Here is a 27,335-nt window from a genome sequence, read left to right as displayed (position 1 = left end):
AATGGTGAAAATTCAGTTAGTTACAATGTGACTATTTCTCACCTAAACACACATTCCTTTTAGTATACTATGTTTCCTCTTCTGAAAGTGTGTGTTTGGAGTGGAGATTCCATTTGGTGTAGAAAAGCTGAGGTCTGCCGCAGTTTTACGATGGCACCGGCCTCACATAGTTAAAATTCTCTATTATTTGCCAGCAGCAACAAGGATTGTTCTCTTGCCTCAGGTGCTCCCTCCCAATATTCCTAATGGCCACGTTCACACACACGCCAATTTCTCATCCGCTAATTTATCATCACGAAAACAATCGTACAGGCGGTGAGTTAACTGTGTGTGTCAAACTGTGTTTTCTGCCGTTTCTGAGTTACAAACCCTTTATATGTTTGTTTTAAGGAGACGTTATGAGTTCAGCCATGTCTAAAGACCTGAGCATGTTTGAAATTTAGTGCGAGTGTGAAATCCAGCTCAGCCATGTCTTGGACTGGGCACGACCCCTCAGCACTTCCCCAGAACAGCACAAATAGGGTATTTGGAAAGCCATAAAGCCAGGGAAGATAAAATGTCATCTTTGGGAAGACGGACGCAGGGAAGGTACCCAACACAAGAAGGACATCGAGCTGCTGGAGCGGGTCCAGAGGAGGCCACGAAGATGATCTGAGGGCTGGAGCACCTCTGCTATGGAGACAGGCTGGGAGAGTTGGAGTTGTTCAGCCTGGAGAAGAGAAGGCTCCAGGGTGATCTTATTGCCGTCTTCCAGTACTTAAAGGGGCTACAGGAAAGCTGGAGAGGGGCTTTTTACAAGGGCTTGTAGTGACAGGACAAGGGGCAATGGCTTTAAACTGAAAGAGGGGAGATTTAGATTAGATCTAAGGAAGAAATTTTTCACTCAGAGGGTGGTGAGGCACTGGCACAGGTTGCCCAGAGAAGCTGTGGCTGCCCCATCTCTGGCAGTGTTCAAGGCCAGGTTGCATGAGGCTTTGGGCAACCTGGTGTAGTGGAGGGTGTCCCTGCCCGTGGCAGGGGGGTTGGAACTGGATGGTCTCTAAGGTCCCTTCCAACCCAAACCATTCTGTGATTCTATGATAAGATAAAACAGAGAGAATATAAAATATGCTTCAATCTCGTGAGCCGTTTTTACACATTCAGTGCTCTCACTGAGTTCAGAGATGAGTTTATTATGTCGGACTTGAAAATTAAAAGCACGTCAGGCTCGGCACGAGGAGAGCGTGACACAACGGCCGGCACGAACGCGATGGTTGAACGCGGTGGGCTTTCCGGGCACGGGGGATGTGTGAGGGAGCAGAAAGCTGTGACAATTCCTGAGGGACGCCTCCAATCAGTGCAAAATACGGGGGAAAAGAAAAAAAGGAAAAATAATCGAAGCGGGGGGGGAGGGGACACAGACTGCGATGATTTAAAAGAATTAAACTGAAAGGAGGATGGGGGAGGAAGACGGGAAAGTTAAACCGGTTCGCTGACGGTAACCCCCTGCCCGGGCCGGCGCTGCTCCGCCTGACGGGCCCTGCCGGCTCGGGCGGGACAGCACGGCTCGGCCTGCCGGGCACCGGGGCCCGCCCCCCGACGCCCCCACGGGCCTTACCGCGGGAACGCGCTGCCCCGCGGCTCCGCGACGCCGAGGGGGACCCCGGGCTCAGCCGCCGCCGCCGCCCGCCCTGAGGAGAGCTCCTCCTCCCGCCGCCGCCACCCCCGCGCCGGCAGGGCGCGCTGTGCGCCGGCTCCGCCGCTCCCGCCCCGCCGCGGCCTCTCTTCGCGCCGCCGCCTCAGCGGGCGGGGCGGGGTGAAGCGTGGGGCGGGAAGGCGCGGCGGGCCGGGCCGGCGCTGCCCGCCATGGCGCTGCCGGCGCTGCCGGTGCTGTCGAGCTCGGGGGTGAAGTTCCGGCGAGTCCTGGCGCACTTCCCTCAGGAGCTCAGCCTGGCCTTCGCCTACGGGTCCGGCGTCTTCCAGCAGGCAGGGGCCCCGGCCGGGCACGGCGAGGTGAGCGCCGTGAGGCGGCCGCCCCCGGGACGGCGCAACCCCTCGGGCTCCCCCCGAGCCGGCGGGGGCAAGCGGGAGGGCCGCCGCGGCCGCGGGCCTTGCGCGTGTCGGTTCCCGGCGCCGGAGGGGCGAAGCGCGTTGCCTGGGGCTGCCTCTGGGCCTGTGGTTGCGCACGAAAAGGGGCGAACCCCCCCGCGTCCCTTACCGGATAAGCGAGGCGGCGGGCGGGCGTCCCGGTGCGCGCCGAGGCAGGCCGTGGGGGTCTGCGGGCTGCCCGGGGGGTCCCGACAGCCGTTTTATGGCCGCGAGCGGTGCCGGCGGCCCCTCGGCCCGGGCGCTGCCCGCGGTGTGTCCCGGCGCGTTCGCTGGTGGCTTCGGAGAAGAGTCGCAGCTCGTCCGGGGGGGTCACCGCGCACCCTACGAGGCACAAGAAGTAGCTGCACCGAAGTGGCGGTCTTGGTGCTTCCTCATCGTTCGGTGGTCAAGCTGCTTGGAAATAGTGTGTGTGGGGGGTTATTTTATTTTTGTGTCCGTGTGTATGTATGTATTCGACCTTTATAAGATTGATAATAGGCAGTATTGCTTGTTATGGCTTGCCGATGAAGTGCTCCCCGCAAATGTGTCTTTAAACGTGTTTCGTTTTCCTTTCTGAAAAGAGAAAAATAAGATAATAAGAATTTCAGAGCTGTAACAGCATCTCATCTTCACCCAAAAGAATGGGGAAAAAAAGGTAGTTAATAGACCATCTTTTTAGTACTATTAACTGGTTAGCCAAGATGCAGCCCAGAATTAGTAAGCCCCAGAGAGAGGCAGACTTAGTGAATTTGAAGCGGCATCACTCCAAACATTAGTTCGTTCTAAGTGTGAGTTGTGAACTTCTGACCTGTCTGCGCGCAGGGAACGTGTGGACTGATTTCTTCAGCAGAGCAGGGCACGCAAGGCACATTAGAAGTCTTTGGAGTTTGGATTGTTGTGTCGACAAGAGCAAATGAATACACTGGAAGTGCAGTTTCTTGCTGCCAGCTGACTTTATCTGCCCACACCTCCCAGTTCGTGGCCTCACATATTAGCGAAAGTCCTGTTCATTCACAGTTTAAGCTGTTAACGCTGAGCTGTGAACTGGGATGACAGTTCTCACCATGTGCTCCCCTATTTCGGAATGCTGAAGGTTGGCCACTTAACCAGGAGGACAGGAAAACTTTGAACCACCTCTGCCAGACTGACTAGAAAGCTTACGACTTCATCAGAACCTTTAAACTGTGTTTGACGTTAATGCTTGTGTTTTGGTTTTATTTTACTTTTTCTCGTGAAAAATGGTTAGCTGGTAGTTCGATACTATGTGTATTTTAGATTAATATGATTAACATTTGTTGCTTCCTGACATATAAACCCCAATACTTTTCTCCTTATCCACAGAACAACATGCTGGACTTCGTGTTTGCTGTTGATGATTCTGTGACCTGGCATATGATGAACTTGTTAAAGAACAGGAGTCATTATTCCTTCCTAAAAGTCTTTGGACCAAAACAAATAACTAGTATACAGAGCTATGGAGCAGGGATTTACTACAATACTTTAGTGCCCTGTAACGGTAGGGTAAGTACAAGTAATTTGAGTAAATAAAGTCAAATGTTTGTGCGTGAAGTATTAAAATGATTAGCTTAAAGCGTATTTCTGTGCAGAAAGAAAATGTGGATTGCAAATGGTCCTTAACTTGAGGTATCTTCAATATTTATACCTCAAACTGTTTCACAAATAGCACGTTAATTAAAACGCAATCAGAGCGGCTGCCCTTGCGCTTTAAAAGTGAGCAATGTTTGCGATTTACGACCAAAGCACTTCAGAAACTGAATTTATACTCCTTTTTGCTTGCTGCCTGCCAGTTTTGGTGGTTGTAAGTGTATCATGTGGGGAAGCAGGGCCTTAATTTCAGCAGTTGACCACATAGTAGTAGCAAAGTGGATTCTTACTGCTTGTTTGACGTAAAATGCAAATATTTAACATAGTGAGATGGAATTGGCATGTGTTATTTAATGGCTAACATCCTGACCTGTGAAGCTTGAGTATGATTAATAATTCTAGGTGAGCAGTACTTGTCCAGCAAGTCCTACCCCTGCATCTGTGTGCAGAGTGTGTTTGGTAAGGAGCGCTGATGGGAGTCAGGGGAGGGAAACGCTGGCTGTCTGTCGTGGTGTTGATTCTGAGTAACTTCTGCTGTGTGGTAACAAACTGTACGTAGGGAAAGCAAGTTCTTTCAAGAAAGATGGGAAATGAAATGAAATGAGGGATAATCATGGAAAAATGCCGTGTGAGCAGTCTATACCTAACTGAAGTTTCTCAGAGCACACATGGTTGCAGTAATGTTGGGTGTGTCGGAATTCTTGAGAGAAAGTTGGAGAGGTAGATAAAGTAGTCTATTACGTACTTGCTATTTTGTTTAAATGTATCTGTATGAGGCAAGAATTTGCGGTTTAAACCTTGTTCACTTTATGTAAAAAGAGATTTTGGGATTTTATTTTAAGGACCAATGATCTTTGCTTTGGAATTCTGGTCGTCTTGGCTCTTTATGCTCTTATATCATGCGGTAATGACTCGATCGTACCACAGTCTATGGTCCATTGTTATCCAGAAATTCTGGAGTTGGCTGCCTTGCTGTGATGATAGTCTTTGGAAACTCAAGAAGTGCAGATTTGTAACAAACTGTTGAAAGTTCATCTTTTTTTCCACTTACATAAAATGAACTACAAAATCACCATTTGTGTTCTAACATCAAAGAGCAAAAGAAAAAACTCCCTGATATGCACCCCACCCCTCAATAACGGTACACATAAATATCTAAGTTTTGTTGATTTTTAGATCTTTGACAAACTATTTATTGAGTGCTTTCAATATCATAAAGGATACTGTTTGATTATGCCAACTATTGTAATGTTTGGGTGGTTCAAAACTGATCATAACCTTTCCAAAATCTTCTTGTGAACAGCTGTATTCTTATGTTCAGATCTCTTCAGTGTCAACATCTGTCTAGACTAGATTTCTTTGAGATGTAACTCTTTTGCTTTAGTGGTTGATCTGGGGGTGACTTTACTTTAACTTTGATTCTAGAAAGGATCTTAGAGAATTCTGTACATCTTCATGTTCCACTTTTTTTTTTCCTTCAGAAGTTTGCATGTAAATAGGAGTTTTGTTTACCTCCTGTGTTTATTAAAACATTAAAATGTTTTAGTGCTATGTGTTCAGTGTTTTATTGGAGGTTGTGTTCCTTAGAATTAATGACAGTTATAGTGAGTACTAAGTTTCATATAGTAAAAACGGTGCAGGTATATGGTTTTTCAAAAGCCTTTATTTTGCTTTTCTCCAGATGATAAAATATGGTGTAATTAGCACTGATACCCTGATTGATGATTTACTTCACTGGAAAACCCTCTACGTCGCTGGACGCCTACAAAAACCGGTAACTGTTAGTCTGTTCAGTTATCTGTCTTGAAATGCAGGAAATTACAGGGCTGGAAAATTATCAGTTGTAGCTTTAACTTTAACTGTTAAGGATCTATGCGTCAGTGCTGACCAAATCTGCCCTGATTTTAGGGGTCTAGTCCTGAAGGGATAATCTCTCAGGAAGTTAAATGTAGTGTTTAATGATATTCTGTTATGTGTGAAAAAAAAAAAAAAGGTAAGTGTATTAATTATAGTTTTCTGCCTGTAGTAAATCTTGAATAACTGGACTATATTAACTCGAAGTCCCTTTAATGTTAAATGCACTTTTTACCTTTCGTCACAAATTACAGGAGTCACCAAAATTTAACTCAGTTAGATAATGGAAATCTTTAAAGATGAAAGCTGCTTTGCTGTGCAGTTACCGTATAGTTCATTGTCTTCTTAAATTATCTCTAATTGACCGAACCATGTGTTAAGCATGTTGTTTTTTCTCCTCCGTGTTTGTGTCATAAAAAATATGACGTCTTTGCTTTCCTGTGAGTGCCTGATTCAGTGTGCTTTCAGCAGGTGGCAGCAGTGCTGCTAAAATTTCTTAAGAGAAGAACTCTGTTCAAGTCTTAGAACAGAAGTTAATTATGTTTTTAACTAAAATTTTGGGGTGAAAGTTTGAATAGATTGTCTCAGCACTGCTGGCTTTTCTCTGTCTTCGGGGACGTATTGTAGCATGATACAGGTTAGAATAGCTGTTGTCTTTGAATGATCTTTGAATGAAACTTAATACATTGAGAAAAATAACTGAAGGAAGAATTCTGATTTCACATTAATGATGAATACTGAATTGTCATTGTAACTGCATTTGCTGCTGCTTTGATTTGTTTTAGAATTTTTCATTTTTGTATATGTAAATTGTGCTTTGTATCTTTTGGTTAAATTCAGTGGAAGTACATACTTGCACAGGAAGGCAGAATAGATAACAGAAGAAATCAGTCCAGATTGATTTCTTAAAGCTCACAGAAATTTGCATTCAGTAAAGACTGCAGAGCTTACACTAGACTTGGACCGAAAAAGATTACTTGGTGAATGTTTAAACTGTCTGTTCCTGTAGGATTTGTGAAATTGCCAACTAGGATTCTGAATGTTGTACTGTGTTGACCAGAAATGACCAAATAATTTGCTTAGATCTCTTAGATGGGTTTCAAATGTCTGCTGATTCTGGCTTCACAACTGGTTTGATGTTTTGATATACGTGTTGTGAGTGGTAGCAACAGAAAGCTTTTCCTGCCTCCTTAAAAATGTACAATCAGCTGCTTTTGGAGGGGACACAGGGTTAGGTTTCTTTTCTCACACGCTATAATCCCTTACATACCGTTTGCCACTTGTGCTAGCCCTGGACATGGTTGACTGAAAACAAATTAATATTGTTTAACAGTTCATTTGGGAATTTCCTCCTCACTCTCGCACAGAGGAGGAAGAGCTCAGCGCCTTTCTGGTGTTTCATTACAAAGCTGTCACTCTGAGTGAAAGCTATCCAAGCCATTCGAGCACATGAGCTAAAACATTTGCTCTGGCTTGAAAATCTTGGCTTAATTTTCGCTGGAGGTTTTGTTTCTGTTATAAACTGGTTGCCTTGACCAAGTAATCTTTCCAGAATGTTTGGCGGAATAGATGGAATTTGGAATTGCCACTTAGAGATGCTAACTTTTCTTCCCAGGCTTCTTTGTTTGTGTTAGAAGTTTATTGGCTTTTCATTCTATATGAAACTTATAACACTGATCAGCTAAATTCCCATTTAACTGTGTTGAAAAATTGAACAAACTTAGTTGTAATTTCTCCGTAACTGACAGATTTCCTGGAAATAAAAAAAAATAATGCTGTACCTGAAAAGTAAAATAAATAAGCACAAGTGACACATAATTGGTTTTCAGAGGAAAAGATTTTAAAAGTACCTGAATCGTTACTGAATTTTTGTTAAACATAGAATGTAAGTAACTGCTTTAGTGTGAGCAGCTGAATTTACTCTTGTCCTGGAGAAACTATTAAAGAGAAGGAAGTGTTTAATAAATTGAAGTGAGATGGAGGAGAGAGAGGAGTATGAATAGTGTTTAGGAATATCTTGTGCTTTTTAAAGCAGTCTTGGAAGGTTTAGGTTGTTTTATACTATAAAAATTCCCATGAAGGAGTGACAGAGCACATATTTTCTTACAGAATTTTTCAGTTGTCCAGATCTGTAGAAACATTTTTTGAAAGAGAATGGAAAAATCCTCTTATCGTGATACTTAGCAGAGTGTGGATGTGGCAAAATGCAAACTGGAATAGTGCTTTTGACACCCTTCATCCTATAATGAGATTTTCTTTGTGTATTTTGTTTGTCTGTAAGTATCTTCTTGTACATGTGCCTGCAGTTTCTTGTGTATGAACTTCCTAGCAGTGAAGGTAGTACATTTCCCACTTTAAACTGTGGTGATGACTGAAGGTCATGCTTATTCATAAAATTGAATATATCCATCAGTTAAAATATTTAATAATTTAAAGTCTCAACTGCACTTAGTTAACTGAATTCTCTGTATTCTGTAAAACCAGAATAAATTGACTACTTCCTTCCCCCTTACGTGATATGAGACAGTGACTAGTTCATAAGCTTTCTTACTGTGAAAAAGCCTTCCTTAACTTTGATTATCTTTCAGATTTACCCCAAGAATCACCATGAATCCTTGGCATACCTTGACAATAGCTATTGCACTCTGTCTTCCTGGAAGATTTCTAGCTACCTGAACCCTTTAAAATTTGTTCATAAATGGTATCACTATTGTAGTGTTTCATGTGTTTAAATTTTGAAGCCTGGCATATTATTTCCCTTTAAAAAAAATCTGGTTTATGTTAGGGAGTATTTTTAGCAAAGGAGGAGATTATTCGTTTTACTTCACTAAAGTGAGTCTGCGGTCTTCCCTGAGGAGGAATAGCGTCTCTGCTGAGTTTCACATTTTAAAAGGCTGTAACTGTGATGTTCTTAAAACATGTCAATAACTTGCTGTTATTTCCAGGGCTACCCTAAGGTATAAGCAGTTTGTGTGACTGCCTGGGGTGCCTCAGGCTTCTCTCTTCCCTCTTTCCTTACAGTTTCCCTGTAGCAGCAAGTTACGAAAGTACATATAAGTGAATTAGTTGATGAGATTTTAAATATTAGTTTATCCTGGGAATTCTGAAGTGCTCACTTGTACAGTGAACTCTTTGTTTTTAAAATGATTATTGAAGAAGGGAAAGCATCCTTCAAAAATCCACCGTGGACCAATTCCAGACTATCGTATAGATTTGATGTTAGGCAAACCCATGCTTTAGTGCAGAATGATAGAAACAAGCAGCCTGTATACTGTTACATTCACCACCATACCAAAATGAGATATTGTTCTAGTTTTACCCCTCTTAAAGATTTCACCGTAATTAAAAATTATGTTTCGAATTTGTATTGGCCAGCTATGCCATTGCTTTGTCAATGTCCTTTCTATAAGAAGAATTTTGTGTGGAAGATGCGTCTGATTCTCTTTCTTACTGTACTGAATCTGTGTTCTCTTTTTTTTTTTTTTTTTTTTTGGGTCTTCATTAACAGAGTGTTTACATTCCTAAAGGAGAATATTTACTTGAAAATATACCTTAGCTCTTTCGGGTTATATTTGGAGGCAGAAATTCAAGTAATATTGGAACTCATTTGTGTGGGAATGGGCTTTTGGGGAGTCAAAGTCAGTTGGATACATTTGTACATAACTGCCAGTGGGTCTTCACTTTAAGGGGCTCAAGAGTGAACAAACATTAAGAAGCTGCCCTTTATAAGGGAGACAGTATTGCTTAATCAGAACACTTGAAAAAGACAAACTCACAACAGGCAGGTGTTCTTGGGAGAGCTCTTTTGGAAAGAGCGTAGTTGGCCATCTTGTAAACCAGGCTGACTTCATCTGTCTAATGTTCTAGAATAATACGTTTCTGTACTCAGTTCTTACTGAAGATCTGCTTTTTATTCCAGTTTATTTCCATATCCTAGGTGACTGGAGTCTGTAGTTGGTCTTGAACAGTTTGAATGTTTACTAAAAATTAACTTCTCTTTGTGGCACGTGGAAGCACTCAACTTCAGTGATCTGGTCTTTATGCATGTGTGAAGTTCCCATGGTGTTCGTATTCTGCTCATACAAAGTGCAAATCAAAGCTCTGCTTCTTCTAGGAGGACAAGTAGTGTCTGAGAAACTACTTGAAGCATATGATAGAGGAGTCTTCTATTAAAAAAAAAAAATAATGTAGATGAATAGGAAAACTTACCTCTTTTTCTGGTATTCCATTGTCTTTGAGTGTGACTGGTCTTTTTTTCTTGTTGCACAATCACATATGAGGTATTTCTGTTAATGCATTTGTATTTACTCTTTGATTAATTCTGAATTCATGAGTATGAGAAGGTGAATAGCTCTTCAGAGATTAGTTAATAGCTGTTCCTTATAGCAATTCCCAAAGTGTTTGTAAAAACAGCCTTTTGTAGCAGGCTGTTAATACTTTAAAAAGATGTTCCTCTCTCCCCCACTGTGTAAACAAAAGGCGACACCGTAGTCTTTATTGTACTGTAATAATAGGATCTAATCACTGTACTATAATAATAGGATCTAATCTTAAATAAATTTCTTATTTCTTTTGTCATGTTGGATTGAGTAACATTTCTAGCTCCATCTTCAGCAGCACTTTCCTGAAGCCTTGCTTCCGATGACTCTGCTTTTTCAGGTGAAAATACTGACACAGAATGAGAATAGCAAGCTGCAAGCTGCTCTCGTTAGCAACCTGAAGAGTGCAGTCACGGCAGCGTTCCTCATGTTACCAGAAAGTTTCTCTGAAGAAGACCTCTATATGCAGATTGCAGGACTCTCCTATTCTGGTTAGTATACGGTGTCTAGAATTTTTGAGGAGGAAAGCTGTAGTTGGAGCTGTTGTCCCACAGTAGGAAGTCTAATGTGGAATAAGTCATCTGCTCCCTTGCTTTGGGCCTACACTGTTGTGTGCTCCAATAACTGTGTTTTACTGCTGTGTTGCAGAACAGCTGGGAAAGACTAATTGTGCTTGTTCATAGAAAATAGGTGTAGGTACATAAGCAAAACTTAGCTGTGCATAAACCAAGCAGGTATAAGAAGTGTAGGTGATTGAATACGGTGAAATAATGTTTGGTGGTGTTTTTCTGTTTGTAGGGATCGTGTTTTGGTTTTAATGGTTCCAAACCTTGGAAAATTTTTTTCTTTTCACTCTCAGTGTAATGTTGATTCATCTGATAGTCTGACCCATGCTTTGTCATCGCTTCCTTTTTGAATGTGCTGTGTTTAAGGTTCTTATTTAGTTAACTTAAATATCCAGATTATGATCCTTCAATATATATTGAACATTTAACTCACCTCCTGGTTGATATTTGACTTTTTTTTTGTTAAGAGAATTTCCTCCTTTCTTTAGTTACGAAAATGGTATGAATTGGTACTGAAAAACATTTAAGAAATTACTTCAAATGACTCCTCAATACAAGATTTAATTGTTACGATTTAATTCAGCATTGCTTTTTAAATGTTGATATCCTTAACGAAATGACTATGAACAAGTTTGATTGGAGTTGTACTTCACACAGCACTTTCTTTGCTCATATAGAAATGCAAGTTTGGCTTTTTTTTTTTTTAAAAAAAAAAAAGCACAGATAGGCAGGTAGGGTTTATAAGTTGCAGCTTGGCTTCACTGAGGAGCGTTACTGTTCTTTACCTGGTACTTCTCTGGTCAGTTTAGACTGTGACTTGTTCATCTTTTCCTTAGCAGTTTTCTTCTGAGCTGTTGCCTGTTCGAAAGTGTCAGTAAAGAGGGTACTGACAGTGGGACAGCTAAAAGTTGCTGACCAGGGATGTTTGCTGCAGGGCTGCATATCTGCCCACCTCAAACCTGTCCAGGAATGTCATTAGGTTCTTGGTGGGCACTAATGACCAGGATACTTTTTTGTATGTCCTTCGAAACAGTGCAATTAACCAAAAATGTGGGAGATCAGTTGCCATGCTGTAAGATGTTGAAATTGGCTCTGCTGTGTGAACAAAACTAAAGCAGTAAGATTCCCAGTTGGGAATGTTCAAGAAAAAGGCTGTCAATGACATGTTTGTGCATGTTTTATTTTGCTGCCATTTTGTTAAGGTTTAAACTTTTCAGAGGGTATACTAGTCCACAAAATTGATGTTATGTCTTACTCTAATCAGTCTCCTTGAGACTGCTGAAGAGAGTTGTTCATGCTCTAATTTGGAAAATGTTTATCCTTTTATTTTTTGATGCATTTTTTTGAGAGAATGAGTCAGTACCATTTATATGGAAGTGTTTATTTTGTGGCTTGGCATAAATTGAAATAAACCAAGTAGTGCTAGCAAGTTGCCACCTTGCAACAGCATTTATCTCCTGAATATGGGAAGTAGGGAAAATGAATTGATTCAGAATTTTGTTTGTTGATACATGCTGCACTGAGCCTCTAACTCCTGGTTGGTAACCCTGGAAGCTCCCAAGGTAGTATCTAACAGAGGTAGATGAATGCTCTATTACAGACTGACCTTCTTTTTACCTACTCTTTCTGAAACTTTTCACTTGTGTATCATAAAAGAAAGCGTAAAGGTCAGTAGTGTAACAATGGCTTTAAAGGAAGTTGCTTTTGAAACTACTAAAAAAAAAACCCAAAACATGGCTAAGAGGAAAAGGTGATACTGTCGTCTTACTATGACTGCCATTAGCTGTGCTTCAGGTATTGCACTTGGAAGTGCAGACAATGCAAATTATTTTCTTTCAATACGGGAAAATTGAAGGGTATTGGTTTCTGGATACAAAGTATTGGAGCTGGTCACCTGTTTAGTAATCTGTTGGAACTGGTGTATGGTTGCAAAGAATATAACTATTTACTGCTGCTTTGGAGGCTGAGCTTGACAGCTGGGATTTTTTCGTTGTCCAAGTGAAAACGTGGACACATGGGTTGATGACATTGCAGCATATCAGAGGCCATGTAGCAATTCTGGATCTCATTTTCTGTGCTTGAAGGTATTGGAATAGTCTTTTGAGACTATTAGAAGGTGAACCTTGTTGTGGTTTATATAGGCATAGGTAGAGTTGGAGTTATTCTCCAATTTATTTTGGAGTTTTAGATGACAGCCTTGTACTGTGTTGGTTTCTGTTATATTATTTGAGTTTTTAGTTTTTTCCTAATTAATTAGCTGTTTTTGTTTTTCTTGCCTAGGTGATTTCAGAATGATAATAGGAGAAGACAGATCGAAAGTGCAGAACATAGTGAAACCTAATGTTCCCCATTTTCAGAAGCTGTACAGTAACATATTACAGGACTGCCCTCAAGTGGTATACAAGCACCATCTGGGAAGGCTAGAGGCAAGTGTTCTTCAAAACATTTTTTTAAACAAGCAAGTGTTTGTACTTTATCACATTGACAGAAGGCAAGAATTATGCCATACACTAACATGAGCAGTTTTAGTCACCGTACTTGCTATTTGTTATGTTTCTGTTGTTTAGTTAATTCTGCAACCAGAAGACTTGCCTTAAATACCAGTCCCTGCATATGTAGTAACTACTGTTCATTTTCTTTGAATACGGGTGCAGAACTAGAGCCCTAGCACAGGAACAAGAGAAGATCGTTTAAAAACATGTGTTCTAATGACTACCATATGGAAGCAACAGTCTAGGAAGTGATGAATAAACATATGGTTTGTGTTAAAAAGATTAGCCTGTAACTTAGAGGTGCAACTTTCTGCGATCAAAAACTACATCTCACAAAAAAAAACCCAACCCTAAAGTGCTAGTTATGAAGATCAGTTGACTAAAACCAAATGAAATTCTGGCATTATCTTTAAATACCCATACTAAACCATTTTTTTATTAGTGTTTGGGAAACAGGTATCCAAAATGACCGGTATCTTGAATTCCATCTTTCTGGCATGAGGTGTAAGTTTAACATTGCAATTAGGGAAGAGGTCAGCGGTCCAATAGCAATTTGGCCTCTTGTAGTGTGCAGGTCTGGATGTGAATATTCAAGTGTGACAGACATTTCAACGTGAAGTTACAAATAGCATGGCTTGTCTCATGGACATGGGTATCTCTTTATCCTCAAGTCACCTTGGCACCTTGGTAATTATCTCATGAATGCCTCCTTTTAGGATGCATCTTTGTTAGAAACTGAAGTACAGATATAAGCAAGCTTGAGTACAGTAAACAGTTCTACTGCAACACTTTGGAGTACAGCGTAGGAGAATCTGTATTATACTGCAGCTGTCTCCATGTTTTCTTATCCATGTCCTTTTGAACAGTTTAGTGGAAGAAGTATTTAAATGAATTTGAAAAGAATCAGTAATCCTTTCTCCAAGAAAATGGCTAGTTAGAACAATACTCCCTGTTGTGTTACCTTCAAACAAATCCTGGTAGCATACTACAAATACATTGTAGGATAATAAATCTGTCTGTAATTCTATAATAGTCATCGAGACTTTTGATTAAATGCCATCACTTTATTAAAGCACTTTGCTAAAAATCAACAGTAATGTGTTCCTTACACCTTGGTCTGGTTATTGCCGACTGGAGAGGATAACTGCTATCAGAAGCGCTGCGCAACGCAGAACAGAAACCCCTTCTCCAAGCATAAGTCTTCAGAGACTTACAGAGAAAATTATTTCTTAAAAGATTCCTCAGAAACAATTGAAGGCAAACACTAGTTCTTATAGCTCTGGTTCAGGCGTGGATTCCTCCCACATACTGTTGAGAGCCTGCTCATCGTCGGCTCCCTCTGTAATCAGTGGGTGATTCATCTGGATATCATTTTCTCCCCCTTGACTCAAGAGAGCGTGTAGGGCAACTAGACTCCTGTCTGACGTCTCCATGAACTGTCTAAAAAGTCGTGTGGGAGGAATCAAGCTCTTCATATTTTCCTCCAGCTCTGGAGAGATCTGCTCCATTATGCATTTTTCAGTATTTGTGCTTACATTTTGTATGAATGTGTACAGGCCTGCAAGTTGGTATCACTGTATTCAAAAAAAAGGGTCATTGAATTTCTGATTTCAATTGGAAAATGTGGAATGAATGTTTCCTTCAAATTATACAAACCAGATGTGGTTTGAGTTTAAAGCAGAGAAAATGTGTGTGTGTGTGTGTGTGTATAGTTTGATTATACTCAGGCAGAAGAAACTGAGCTAAGTGATCCTTTGGGAACTTTTTTTTTCATTGTAGTGTACTTGTGTTTCCAAAGGAAATTAGAGCAGAAATTATACAGTTTCAATGAAAAGTTGCTTGCAGAGGCAGCAAGATCATGATTGTACATTAATCTTCCCTTAGATAAAAATTAACATCTTTGCATTGAGTTATTCTTCAGGTTCAGAACTGAGACACTGCATTTCCCTGTGTTTGGGAAGTTTTCATTAGGGCTGTCAATGACTTTTACAAGTGAAATGGATTGTGTTCTTTATGATATTTATCAGAGGTCAAAGATAGCCAGAAGACTTTTCTGCCTTCTTCGAAAAGAGAACTTGCTTTACTAACACTGAATATTTTTACTGTCTTATTTTTTTTTTATAACATTCAGATTGATAAAAGTCCAGAAGGTCAATTTACACAACTAATGGCTTTGCCAAGGACTCTGCAACAAAAGATAACTTCTCTGGTAGACCCTCCTGGAAAAAACAGAGATGTGGAAGAAATTTTACTGCAAGTTGCCCATGACCCCGACTGTGGATTTGTGGTGCATGAAGGTAGGCCTAGATCAGTGTCTATAATCTGCTTTAGGACATGATAGATATACAGACTTATTGTACATGTTCTTCGAGTTCAGGAGGATGATTTAGAGAGCAGGACAACGAAACAAGAAGTTAATCTTGAGATACATTCCTAAAAGTATGGGTTTAGATTTGTTTGATTGCAGACAGGTTTTCTGAAATAATAGCAAATAGCATTCCTACTAATACAGCAAGTTATGTTTTGGTTTGGATTCTGAAAGAAATAGTCTTTAGGAATTAGTGTGGCCTGCTTAGACCATCTGCCTCTGGGATGCTTGTACCTTCAGGATTTCATTGGCTGGCATAACTTAATTGAAATATTAAGCTATATGTCCTACAAGTCGTATATTGCAATGCTGAGTTAATTTTCTAGCTTGCTGGTATTATCTTTCTCAATTTCCATAGTTAGTCCAGATATGTGAGTTCTGGTAAAGAACTCTGGCTTTAAGGAAAAAGATTGAGATGTTTCTCATCATCACAGGTACCTTCTCTGAGGCAAGATAATGTTGTATGAGCAAGATAAAGCTTATGCTGCAGACATCCCTGTTTTATTATTCTGCAGAAAAATGAAACTGTTGAGTACTTGAAGAGTCCTTTACATCTTTAAAGAACTTGACACGTCTTAGTTCCAGGTGGCCAATTTTGCAAGCTCCTTGAGCACAGCAAAAACTCCCTGGAAGCCTGAGAGCCACGAGACACTAGCTAACTAGCTGAGGGAGCTCTCAACGCCGATTTCAGTTTGGGCAAATAAAGCTCCTGAGAGTTGCAGTTCTCCATTGACAGTATAGGATGAATTGCACCTGGACATCAAGGTGCCCGTCATCTTTCACGTCAGTCTCTGGCGGCTTCTGTGCTCCTGTGGCTCAACTGCAACAGTAATGCAGTAATTGCTGAATCTGGGAGCAGGAGTGGCAGGGGTTGGGAGCAGCAGGTAGTTTCAGAGCTCCGAGTTGTCCACCCTGAGCTGACGGTCCTTGTGGCTCGGTGTGCGTTGGGTGCTGCAGGCATGGCTGTGACCGGGGGCTGTACGCCATGGGGCGGCCGCTCAGGGTCAGAACATTGGATGGGTTTGTCTTCCCAAGCCAAGCAGTTTATCCTCTTAGGAGAACAAATCGAAACCCCTCTTTCACTTTTGTGACCAAAAGATTGTCCTAATTCGAGAATCTGGATAAAGGACAGGGTAGGCCGTTTGGTAATCCTACAAGACAAGTCGTGTTGTATTGTCCCTAGGTATTCTACTAACTCAACATGATTTGTTCCTGCCCCACCCCTACTGCCCCAAACTGCTTTATGGTGGAATGCTGTATCCCTCTTACTTACTCATGGATTTCCCTAACCTTTGGTCCGCGTTATAAAAGTAGCTTTGAAATAAAGATTTAAAAATAATATTTGAAATTATCTTTTACATTCTGGTCAATGCAGAAGAATAACTTTTAGTTTGGAAGACTAACTGGGACTGCTGCATTTCTACGTTTTTAAGTATTTACTAATGTACAGTGGTTTTGTTCTGCACACATCAGTATGCTTTTATATAGATGTGTTAGAACAGATAAAACTGAATACATTTCAAAAAAGTTTTAATGTTTTATATATTTTTCCATTAATCCCTAACATCCACTGTACAATGAGAACTGAATGTGCTGCAGTGCAAAGTGGTGAACAAGCTGTATCTCCAAAAACTGATAATGTAAAAAAGCCAGACAAACATTGCACAAATAATCATCTCTTCTTGATCAGAGAAGTGCAAAAGCCCAATTTTATACTGAAGTAAACAATGAGCATAATTTGTTCTGCTCTAGAAAGTTAATATGCCAGTACTTAAATGAAACAACTCTGAATCCTTTGTGACTGATCATCTTAGTGCAGAAATAACGGGAACACTAAATGAATTAATTTGATCAATTCCTACTGGTTGTTACCTGTTTTAATATTGATTTGTTGGGGTTTTTTTGTGTGTGTTGTATATAAAATAATTTAAAGTAGCTTTGAGAATATTTTCAATTAGTATGACAAAGCAGAACAGAAACAAGCTCAGCTCAAGCGTATGTTTTACTTGCAGGCTGGCTTGATTGTATAATTGGAAAAATATTTGACTTTTTTGTGTATGTCGGAGGATAAAAAATCCCCACAAAACTGCGAAGATGGGTAACATCTGTGTGCTTTTCTATCTGCAGGCATTTCGGGAATTGTGAGATCTTCCAGTATATCCCAGAGTGCGAAAACCATACTAACAGCTGGTGAGAATGTGTGTGATTTCTATCAACATAGGCCTTCTGATTTCACAAAGTAAAAATCATAGGCCCCAACATTGTCTTGTAACAAGAGTTTAAAGAATAAACTTTTTGGGTGTCTGATTGAAAGCCCCTGGAAAATAAAGGTAATATTGAAAGTAGAAGTTCTATATAGCTATTGAGAAATTGTAAAATGCCCAAAGGAATTGGAGGCTGTATGACTCTCAAACAAACCAACCAACCCTGCCAACAACCCAAAAGTAACAAAAAAACAACTTCTGACTTCAGTTTCGTTTTATATGTGGGCCAGATTTGGCTGATGTGCACTAGGTCTGCTCTTTTTGTATTAAAAAAATTGAGAAAATTACTTTATAATTCACTCTGGCTTTCTACATGCAAGTGGATCCCTAAACGATCAGTACCGTATTGGTGTGTTATATAGTCTGTCAGGTTATTTCATCATAAAATAAAGGAGGGAAAGACTTTTGAGGGAGAGAACTTTGACAGGATCTGATGTTTTCATCAGGCTTGGAAGACAGGTGTGTATTGGAAGGCATCATGTGTCCCAAACTGAGCCTATACTTGGTGAGCATGGGATATTACTGTACCTCTCATTCAAAATTATTACTTTAGCAAAAGAATTGAGTCACAGTCAATGTGAGAGACAGTGTAGAAGGGGAAAAAAAGGACTTTAGTGTGGAAACATGGGAAAACTAAGGATGCTTTTCAGCTATCAAAGTCTTTCTAACTGAATGAAAGTTACTGTCAGTTACCTAGTTGGAGCTTCACCCTATTTTTCTGAGTTTTGGAATAAATCTAATTTTAAGGTGCTCTGATTTTTAAATATTACAAAGCTGAAAGCACTGCAGCTCAGTTTTAAAGACAGACTCAAGACCTGAGCCTTCATTTACTTAAAACTCTGATCAGGAGATGGTGTTAATTCCTGCAAAGTGAAAAATCCTTGCTGCTTGCCTGAAGTTGCTCACATAACTTTCTGAACTCATTCATACCCATTCCTAGTTCTTCCACAAAAGCAATTATATACAAATGATGCCATTACTGGTTTTAAAAGCAGCTGTATAGTTCCCTGCTGAGCAATCCTCATCCAGACTTGTACAGCTGCTGTTCCCTTCCCATTTAGTATTAAAGCTGGTGGCTCCATGTTATATTTCCTCTCTCCTTGTAAAGAAACACAAGTTGCAGTGTTCAGGACCGTTAGTGGTCTGCTGAGTCAAATAAGCAGGAACAGTTGTACTTTTTATATGCCTCCATTAATAGTCTGGTTCTGTTAACTGGGAGAGGTATAACAAAACTATTGCCTGACTTTGTTTAGTAGCTGGAGGAGACTAAGGACATAACTCCAACTGAGACAAGCAAATTTTTTGTTTTATGAGTTAGGTGTATTGCAGATATGAGTTTCTAATGTAAGGTTTTTCTTTTAGGATTTGTTGTCAAAATTACCTGCTAGCGGTCAAGACTTCTTGTATTGCAACATGTCTCTTTTAGAAATATCAGCTTGTAACCTACCTGTTTCTAAATCCATGGAGAGTAGCTTTTGTAGAGCAAAATAAATGGAGGGGAGGGGTCCAAGACAGCATTATCATGTTGAATTCAGTGTTTGTGAAAGTTGGCAGCCCGACCGACCCGGGGAGCAAAGCTGTCTGTGTCTAACTGCGAGAGTAGGAATAAAAGTAGTTAAGCTTTGTCAGATTCTTCATGCTCCCCTTCTGTCTGTTCTGATCGACAGAAAATCACCTCTGGGAATCATTAGCTCCTTTTGCGTGTCGGGCAGTAAATCACTTACAGCCTATACTGTTAATAGGACTTTTGGGAGGTCCTAATGCATCTTTTAATAGGATTTGTGGTTTTTATAATGTTTTCTGTTCTGTGCACCTGAAACTAGGTATTTGTAAAATGACACTTCTTCTCTTTGTCTTAAGTGCTTTTTGGTTTATATATAGTGTGGTTTTGTGGGTTTTTTTGTGCGTTTTTTTAAATTTTAAAACAAAATTTATTTGTCTCCTAACCAGCCAGTTAGATAGAGTAACACTTACTCTTAAAAACATGTATTTTCTGCCAGTGCTTTCAGCATCGAAAATGCATCTTTGCAGCTTGATTCAGGTAGAGAAAAGCTATTGTGATCCTTTGCCTCAAACACAAACTAAATTTGAGTGAGGCTTGGGAGATTTCAGTTTTCTTTTAGCATCATGTAGTTTGTTTTATTTTAACCATATTGATGCACTTCTGCCGGAATTCTAGCCAAAACCGGTAACATGAGAATTCAGGATCGATCTTGTGGGGGTTCCTTGCAGATTATGTGCTGAGGGAAATGCGTTAGATTTGGAAAAGGACTGTTTCTGGCGTTTCCTAACCTCTGAAGGTCATTTAAGGGATGCAAAGCTTGCCTGCGGAGCTGACCTTCCTGAGCGTGGCTGTGCAGCCGCCGGGGCTGGGGACAGGCAGTCCTGCTGCTTCAGGTGGGATCAGGAGCGCGTCCGAAACGTGTGCTGCTGCACCCAGCAAGTGGGACAACACTCAGGTCAGTGTAGGCATAGCCCTGCCTCCTGGCGAGCCTCTGCATGGCCGTGCCAGGGCACCACCACTGTCGCTCGCTCACCATGGGCAGAAGCACATGGATAGTGCTGCTGTACTAGAAACCTACCTTGCAGTGCGTAGTAAAGAAGAAATTAAATTTAACTGACTGATGCTGTGACCTCAGTGTCTTCCAGTTGTGATGTTTGTATGGTCTTTGGTGATTTTCCCTGGGATTTAGGAGGGACAGGTTTAGGAGCTATTTAGTAGAAGCCTTTTGGCTGTTTTGTTTTATTGTTGTTCTTTTTTTTTTTTTTCTAAATACTTCTCTCCAAACATTTATGACTGAGTTTATGTTAAATCTTGCTGTATCTTTTAATGAAGATTTTTCTCCCGATCCCAGCTTCTCAATTTAAAATACTTGTCACTAGAGGGCACACGTTGCTGCTGGGCACCTTGCTTTGCCATTTCTTGGGGCTCTTACCAGCTAATACTCACATAGGTACATACTATACGCAGACAAAACGTTGTGGCTCCTACACAGAAAGTATTTGCTTGACTCCTGCAAGGAATGTGTATTACAGGAAAGTGTTGAGCTTTTAAATTTAATCCCTAAGGATGCTGTGTTTCTTCATTATTTAACCAAATCTTGTCTAATGTTCTCTTCCCCTAAGACTCATTTTCATACTTTCTAGTAGAGACTTTAGGAAAAGTTTTATGGCTTTGTCCTTCTGCAGTGCTTATGTTAAGAGTAGTAGCTAAAATAAGAGAGTTATGAAAGAGATTTATTAAATCAGTGGCTTCATTATATAAGCTCTGGCTACTTTTTCTTGCTGTTCCTAGTAACTGTACAAGTACTTTGTCCTATGTCTGCTTGCAAAAGAATTAGTTTTCTTTACATGGCCATCATTCTTTTTCAAATGTAGTGGGGGATGCAAAATTATTTCCTTAGCTGATTGTTTCATCATAACAACAACAAGTTAAATGCCTACACTGTGGTCTGTAGCTTGGTAGTCCAACGTACAGCATGTTTCTAAATGAAATGTTAAATCAAGAATAGTTGCTGCTGAGATGGCATGCTGTGTATTAACATTATTGGCAAGGAGCACAAGCAAAATAAAGAATTTCAACCCATTTAAGAGAACTTTTTTCATCCTTCTCTGCCAATGTGGTTTTAAAGTTGAGCTCAAGCTCTGTGTTTTTGTTTGTTGTTAAATACCCTATTTAGTTTTTGAAAATGTGCCTATGTATTTCTTCGAGTCTGTGGTGAGATTGCCTCTCTGTTTCCCATTAGAGATGGCACCATCGTTTGATTTATTTTCCCACATAGCCAGAGTCTGCACGGTCCTTGGGAACTAACTCTGAAGTTCTTATATTTAGCTCCTCTGAATGAGCAGTTGATGCTTCTTTAGCTTCGATTTCTTCTTTATATCTTACTAGAGGAATGCTTCAAGCCTTGAAAATCTCTTATAAATAAAATACTGTGAATTAAATCATCAGTTGAAGCAATTGTTCAAGATTCTTTTGAATTAGCACAAACGCTTGTAGCTGCTCTGAATAACATTGGGTTTCTTAGAATTGGGATGTTAGTATACTAGGTCTTTAAGGATTTTTTTTTTTTTTTTTTTAAAAACTAGAAGGAACAGCTTTACATATAAAATATTCTGTGGATTTATGGTAACTGCTGTCTTCACCAGCTGCCTCAGCCGATAGTGCGTACCACTGCACTTCACTGTAAATACGTGTAAAGTTTACATGTGTCTGTGCGTGATACATGAAAAATATATAACTATTTGCCTCCACATGACAGCTCTTCAGCAGTATCTGCATTAGTTTTTCTTTTCAACAGGAAATAAAAAATTCTATAGCCAGGCATATCTACTGGGAAACTCTGGGGTCTTCTGTTATAGCCAAATTACTATCTTATCACACTAACGCTTCCAAAAAAATGAACTTGGGATTGTTAAGTAAAACCAGATACAACTTATGTTTACACTGAAATTTTGTGGTCTTGATTCCATGTGCATTAGGTCTTTGTTCTGTATCATATAGTGGAAAAATCTAAAGGGGAAGTGGAACCACCAAATCATAGATTCATAGCTAAAGTAGAAAGACATTTTCATGTGGTCCAACTGCTTCAGATTCTGAGACTGAGCCATAATTACAACCATTAACTTTTACTACAGATGTGACTCATCACCCTGAGGGCTGCTTTAAGAAACCAGCTGTATGTATAAACCTGTATTTTGCTTTGTAGCATGATGTGCTAGGGCAGAAATGTAAGCGCCCTGTTACACAGGGCTCGAGCGGGTGGAGTTCAGCAGAGTGCTCCCGGCAGGGGGAAAAGACGAAGGAGAAAAATCTCTTTATGCTGAGCTGCTGCAAGAGGCAGAGTAGGCTGGCAAGCTGATAGAACAAGCTGACGTGCAGGCTGCAGCGCCGGCCCAGTTAATGCCAGTCCTGCAGGGCGGTATCGGCTGTGTTACTGTCGATGTGCCGCGTGCTCCGCTGTGCTTCCAGAAGTACACTGCCTTCGTTGGAATGGCAGAACAACATCGATTCTGGTGGAGCAATTTCAGTATTCAAGGGGCTGTATCCTGGAAGTACAGTACCTAGGAGATGGGACAGGAATTTTCAGCTTTGGAGACTGGAACCAGTTCTTTCGTTTCTGTGCTGTGCCTGAGCTCAGTCTGGCCTTGTTCTGCAACTGGAATTCTTACACTGTGTGCAATTTTAATGCAGATGTGTGAGGCGCTTCGGGATTCACATGACTGTCTACTTGTTATTTGAGATGCTGCAAAGAAAAGCGCATCGTGACTTCATCAATGTGCTTGCTCTTAGCAAAAACCTATTAAAGATCGAAAAGTTTGAGCTTACATATGGGATGCACATGGTTTTGTAAGTTGAAAATATATATGTGGATGATTCCTTTCAAAAGGTAAAGTTGAGTTTATTTGAATTGTAATTAGAGACAGAAGTGCAAAACTGCTTAAATGCAGCCTGGTTGTTGTGATAGGCTTTTTACTCTCCGTCACATTCCTTCAGAAATAGAGCGTGCACTTTTCCTTATTACTGCCTACTCCTCTGACTTCTTGTGACTGGAGACTGCTAATACTACATGCACTTTCCCTTAAAGTATTTCTCTTAATTTGATTACTTTCTAAGGTCATTTCAAAATCAAATATTATCATACCCTTTCCCCCCCCCCCCTCAAAAAAAGGCCAGTGCGATAGATGGCTAAGCCTGGTGCTAAGTTGCTCCTTTGTTCCAGAGGATCTTTCCTTGTGTTCTGGTGTGTCACACTGTGACTTTTGGCTATATTGCTTCTGTTTACTTTTAGTCAGTCTTGTCAGGTAAACAGCATTCTATTAAATGAACATAAGAAAGATTGTAGTTAGTATAACTTACCATACTTTTTAATCTGCACATGTAAGTGTCAAAATTAAAGCTTTCTGTGCAGCATTAAAAACTTGCCTTTTCAGTTTTGAATTTGTAAGGGTGTGATTAGACTCTGTTGTAATCTGAAAAGTCGCTCTGTGTTTTATGTTGTTTGTTTTTTTGTGTTTTTTTTTTTTTGTTTGGTTTTGAGGTGGTTTTTTTTTAATCAAAAAAAGCTGGAAGGAGGATAAATAAGTCACTCCACTGGCTGGGATCTCAGAACCTCACCGAAATGCCAAGACCAACAATATTTTGTTTTTAAGTTTCCAAATAGTAGATGACTAAACCTAGCAAAAGGCTGTGTCTTTTTTTTTATGCCAGGTCTCTAAGAGGAGTCTCATGTCTGGTAGAACTTGGCGAAGTATTTAAGGACAAACTTTAAAAATTGTGTGGGAGTCATCTTCAGTCCCTTCGTATGTAAAACTTGTAAAAGCTTGGAGGCAATGATGGCTGCAAAATCCTTCTGTATCTTTGTGAAAATTGAGAAATGCCTTCCTTCATTGTAGGCCTAGTGTAACGGTACGGGATTTACCAAAGTTCCGTACTGGTGGGCTACTGCAGGATGATGCTAGAGTAGGACAGCTATTCTGGCTTCATATGAGTTTTATCATAAACAATTGACAGGCAGGTTACTCTGAAGCAAAATTGGTCCAGACAACATCTCTGTGACAGGGTATTCACACTGGTGTCCGGGATACACTTCTGATATTGGCAGTGTTGCCAAATTATAGCTGTTTGTCATCATCGTGTTATTTTTGCTTCTTTCAGTTCCCCTGAGTATATGCCTTATTAATCTCATGTTCCATAGCCATCATCATTTCAGTATAACCTTTTTTTGCTGAAGGACACAGATGTCATTTCATTATGCAAGTCAAGCAGTTTTATTCTCTTGCAGATGTGCTATTCTCTCAGTTATGAAATGGTAGCTGCCACTAGATGAGGCAATCACAAAATATTCAAGGAGGTTATAATGTATTTTATGACTTGTTGAAACCAGAACAGATTTCCACCTCAACAGTCAGCAGCGCATCTCCTATGAAAAAAAACAATTCTCTGTTTAAATTTTTAATTCACAAGCCTTTGAATAGCAACACTCTGGGTTGGTTTGTCCTGGAAAGCTGCTGGTGGTGTGCAGTGTTTGATTACATTTAATCAAGACGGGCATCAGCATGATGCTTCGCAGTTCTAAGTGCGTAGAATTGGTCTACAACAAGGCAACTAAGTGCCTGATGCATAGCATCAAGCAAGGCTAACTAAAGTCTAATTAGCAGAAGAAATTGATAAAGTAGGATTTACAAGTATAAAGCTTGTTTTCTACCAGTCACGGAGAGTTTGCTTGTCTTGCTTGAGCAGACTGTTTGTTTGTCCTGGTTCACCCCCCCCCCTCTCTTTCTCTCTCCCCTTCCCCTTTATCCCTTCTGTAAAATTTTGGCTGCACAGCTTTGGGCATAGCTGTGGTTCTTGATGATTAGGCCTCATCTGATCTACAGGATCTAGTGGTGGGCTCCTGTCTCAAGAGCTGAAATGCTGAGACATCTAGATTCTTCTCACAGATGTGGCCAGCTAATGAACCTGCACACCTAACACCCTGGATTTCTCTAAAGAGTGCCGCTCGAGTCTCCGGCTGCAGAATGTCGTCTGTCAGGTTGATGGTGTCCGTTCGCAGCCCAGAGTACCATCCTGCCCAGCTGGACACGCTCCCTAGCAGGAGATCAGAAAGGGCTTGAAAAGCATTATGTATGGGCTTGGTGAGGTCTTCAGTAGACACGGATGGCTTAAAAGCCTTCCTGTATTTAGCATTTAGAAACAAAGATGTAATTTAGAAGCTTCCCTCTGCATTAGTTAAGAGTTTCATCATGAATACCTACGTTTGCTCTACCTTGGTCATTGTCTATAGAATGTGCTTGTGTGCAACGTTGTCAGGCCTTCAGGCTGAACCTGTTCTATTTTGCGTGCTTTCATACTATGAAAAGTATCTTTTTGTGTCATTATTTACTGTGTTATGCGTATGACAAGAAGGTTATTTGCATGTCCAGGGAAATACTTTACTTAATGTATTAAGAACCTAGTATTTGAGTTGGCCTTCCTAAATACTGATGTTTTCTGAGTTTTGTGGTTTTTTTTTTTTTGTTTAGGGGCGAAGAAATCTGTAACTTACAGTATGAAGAAATTATATAAAATGACAAAGGGATGGTTAAGGAAGACATCTTGACATCTTGAGTCTTGACATACTGTGTATGGGTAATAAATGGTACTTTTCTCTAAATATTTTGCAGATGTCGCTTTGCCTGCTTGAGAACATGAAAGTGCATTTAAGAAGTCTGTTCTAATAATTTACATGCCCAATTTTACTACTGAAATAGGAACTTTTGTTAGTGGGGGAAGTCAATGGTAATAGGGCAAAGGAATTATACCGTGTAAATACTAAGCTTTTACTATAGCTTGGAGTTTTACAAACCTTAAGTAAAAAGAATTGATTGTACATATAAATTAAAAACCAAAGCCACTCATTTTCTATGTATTGCTAGCTTTATTTTCCAAAATAACCTCAGGGTCTTTAAAAATATTCACTGTCCCAATTTTAGTTCTGTCAGGGACTTAAGGAACTGGAGAGTCCGTTGAGTTTTAAGTAGATATGGAACTGTTCTCTCAAAATACAGTATTTCTGCACTTAGAAGTTCATCCTTAGAGTTCTTTGGAGGATTCTTGCTGGGTGCTGCTGCAGGGTATACACTTCATGAAGAGTAAATTTTTTTCTCAGATGTGTGACATTCTGAATCCCAAAACTTCGACAACGACTTTCAGTCTGGGAAAGAGTGTTTAAAATGAGAAGCTTGTCAGGTATCAGATCCTTTCATAAAAATTGAATGTTCCTTTCATGAGACCAAGACAACAACTGCCCAGCTCCTGGCTAAGCGTTGTCAGAAGTGTCACGGTTGGAAGGAAAGTCATACTTGCACTGCCCTTCAGGGCCTACTTGTGCAGATTTATGAAATCTGTGGTGTTTGGCAGAAGATTATAAGTGCTTTGAAGTTGGGAATTTATGAACAAAAAGTACCTATTGTTTGAGTCTTTTATTATTTTTTTTCCTGAAAATACTGTCCACAAAGATAAAACTTGGCCTCCTTTGCTTAATTAAATTAGCTAAACTAAAGGAAATTGGACTTTTATGTAACATGTTACATTAATCACGCTATTAAAGAATGGACATTTATTGTCAGTTTTCATATATGATGCAATAAATTTGGAGCATCTGTTGTAAATAGATTGTTTTTTGCACTGACTCAGGTGGGTTTGATATTTTGGATGTTTTTCTTAATAAGTTGAGAGGACGCTTAATTTTATTTGTGAGAGTGTCAATGATAAAAATAATTTCAAGACAAAAAATGGAAATAAAATGCATCTTTCCTGATTAGCATGTATTTTTTCTCTTGTGTATTATGTGATCTGTAAGGCCATCTCTCAAGCTACATTTGATTTAGTGACCTCCCTTAAAAAAAAAAAAATTGGAATGAAATTGGCTGCTAATTGTTTCCAGGGAGCAGTTCAAAGCATAAATTTAAGACAGAAGACAGAAAATATATTTATGTATGTAACATGACTCATTAAGGCTTATTTTAATCACAGAGGAGCTATTAAATATTGATATTTCAAAATATTTCAGTTTAAAGTGGCAAAATTTGAATCCAGAATCAGAAAATAAATGTATCCATTTATTTATTTATTTTTATTTTATTGGAAAATATTATTACTACGAGATAGTGATTTTCTGTGGTCCTAGGCAGATTCCTAACGTTTTGCATTATCCGTTGATGATCGATCTATAGTTTGTGTGACAAAGCCCCTCAGATGTCTCTGTTCTGATATGAGGAGGCTGACAATCCTTTTATGGTGGCACATTCTGCAAAAG

General features: G+C 40.0%; 1 protein-coding gene across 1 annotated transcript; it reads left to right on the top strand.

The window, feature by feature from the left end:
• The first annotated feature begins 1,906 nt into the window (after positions 1–1,906).
• On the top strand, positions 1,907–25,664 carry TAMM41 (TAM41 mitochondrial translocator assembly and maintenance homolog). Its single transcript, XM_086619076.1, has 8 exons — positions 1,907–1,992; positions 3,409–3,588; positions 5,354–5,446; positions 10,186–10,336; positions 12,692–12,837; positions 15,035–15,200; positions 17,399–17,461; positions 25,561–25,664. Exons 2-8 carry the CDS (start codon positions 3,415–3,417, stop codon positions 25,635–25,637), a joined length of 870 nt encoding a protein of 289 aa, XP_086475202.1. The 5' UTR covers positions 1,907–1,992; positions 3,409–3,414; the 3' UTR covers positions 25,638–25,664.
• The last annotated feature ends 1,671 nt before the right edge of the window (positions 25,665–27,335 follow it).

The sequence above is a fragment of the Tauraco erythrolophus genome, chromosome 12, assembly GCF_009769465.1.
Source record: "Tauraco erythrolophus isolate bTauEry1 chromosome 12, bTauEry1.pri, whole genome shotgun sequence".
NCBI lineage: Eukaryota > Metazoa > Chordata > Aves > Musophagiformes > Musophagidae > Tauraco > Tauraco erythrolophus.
The sequence above is the reverse complement of the archived record's forward strand: the minus strand, read 5'-3'. Positions and strand labels throughout refer to the sequence as shown.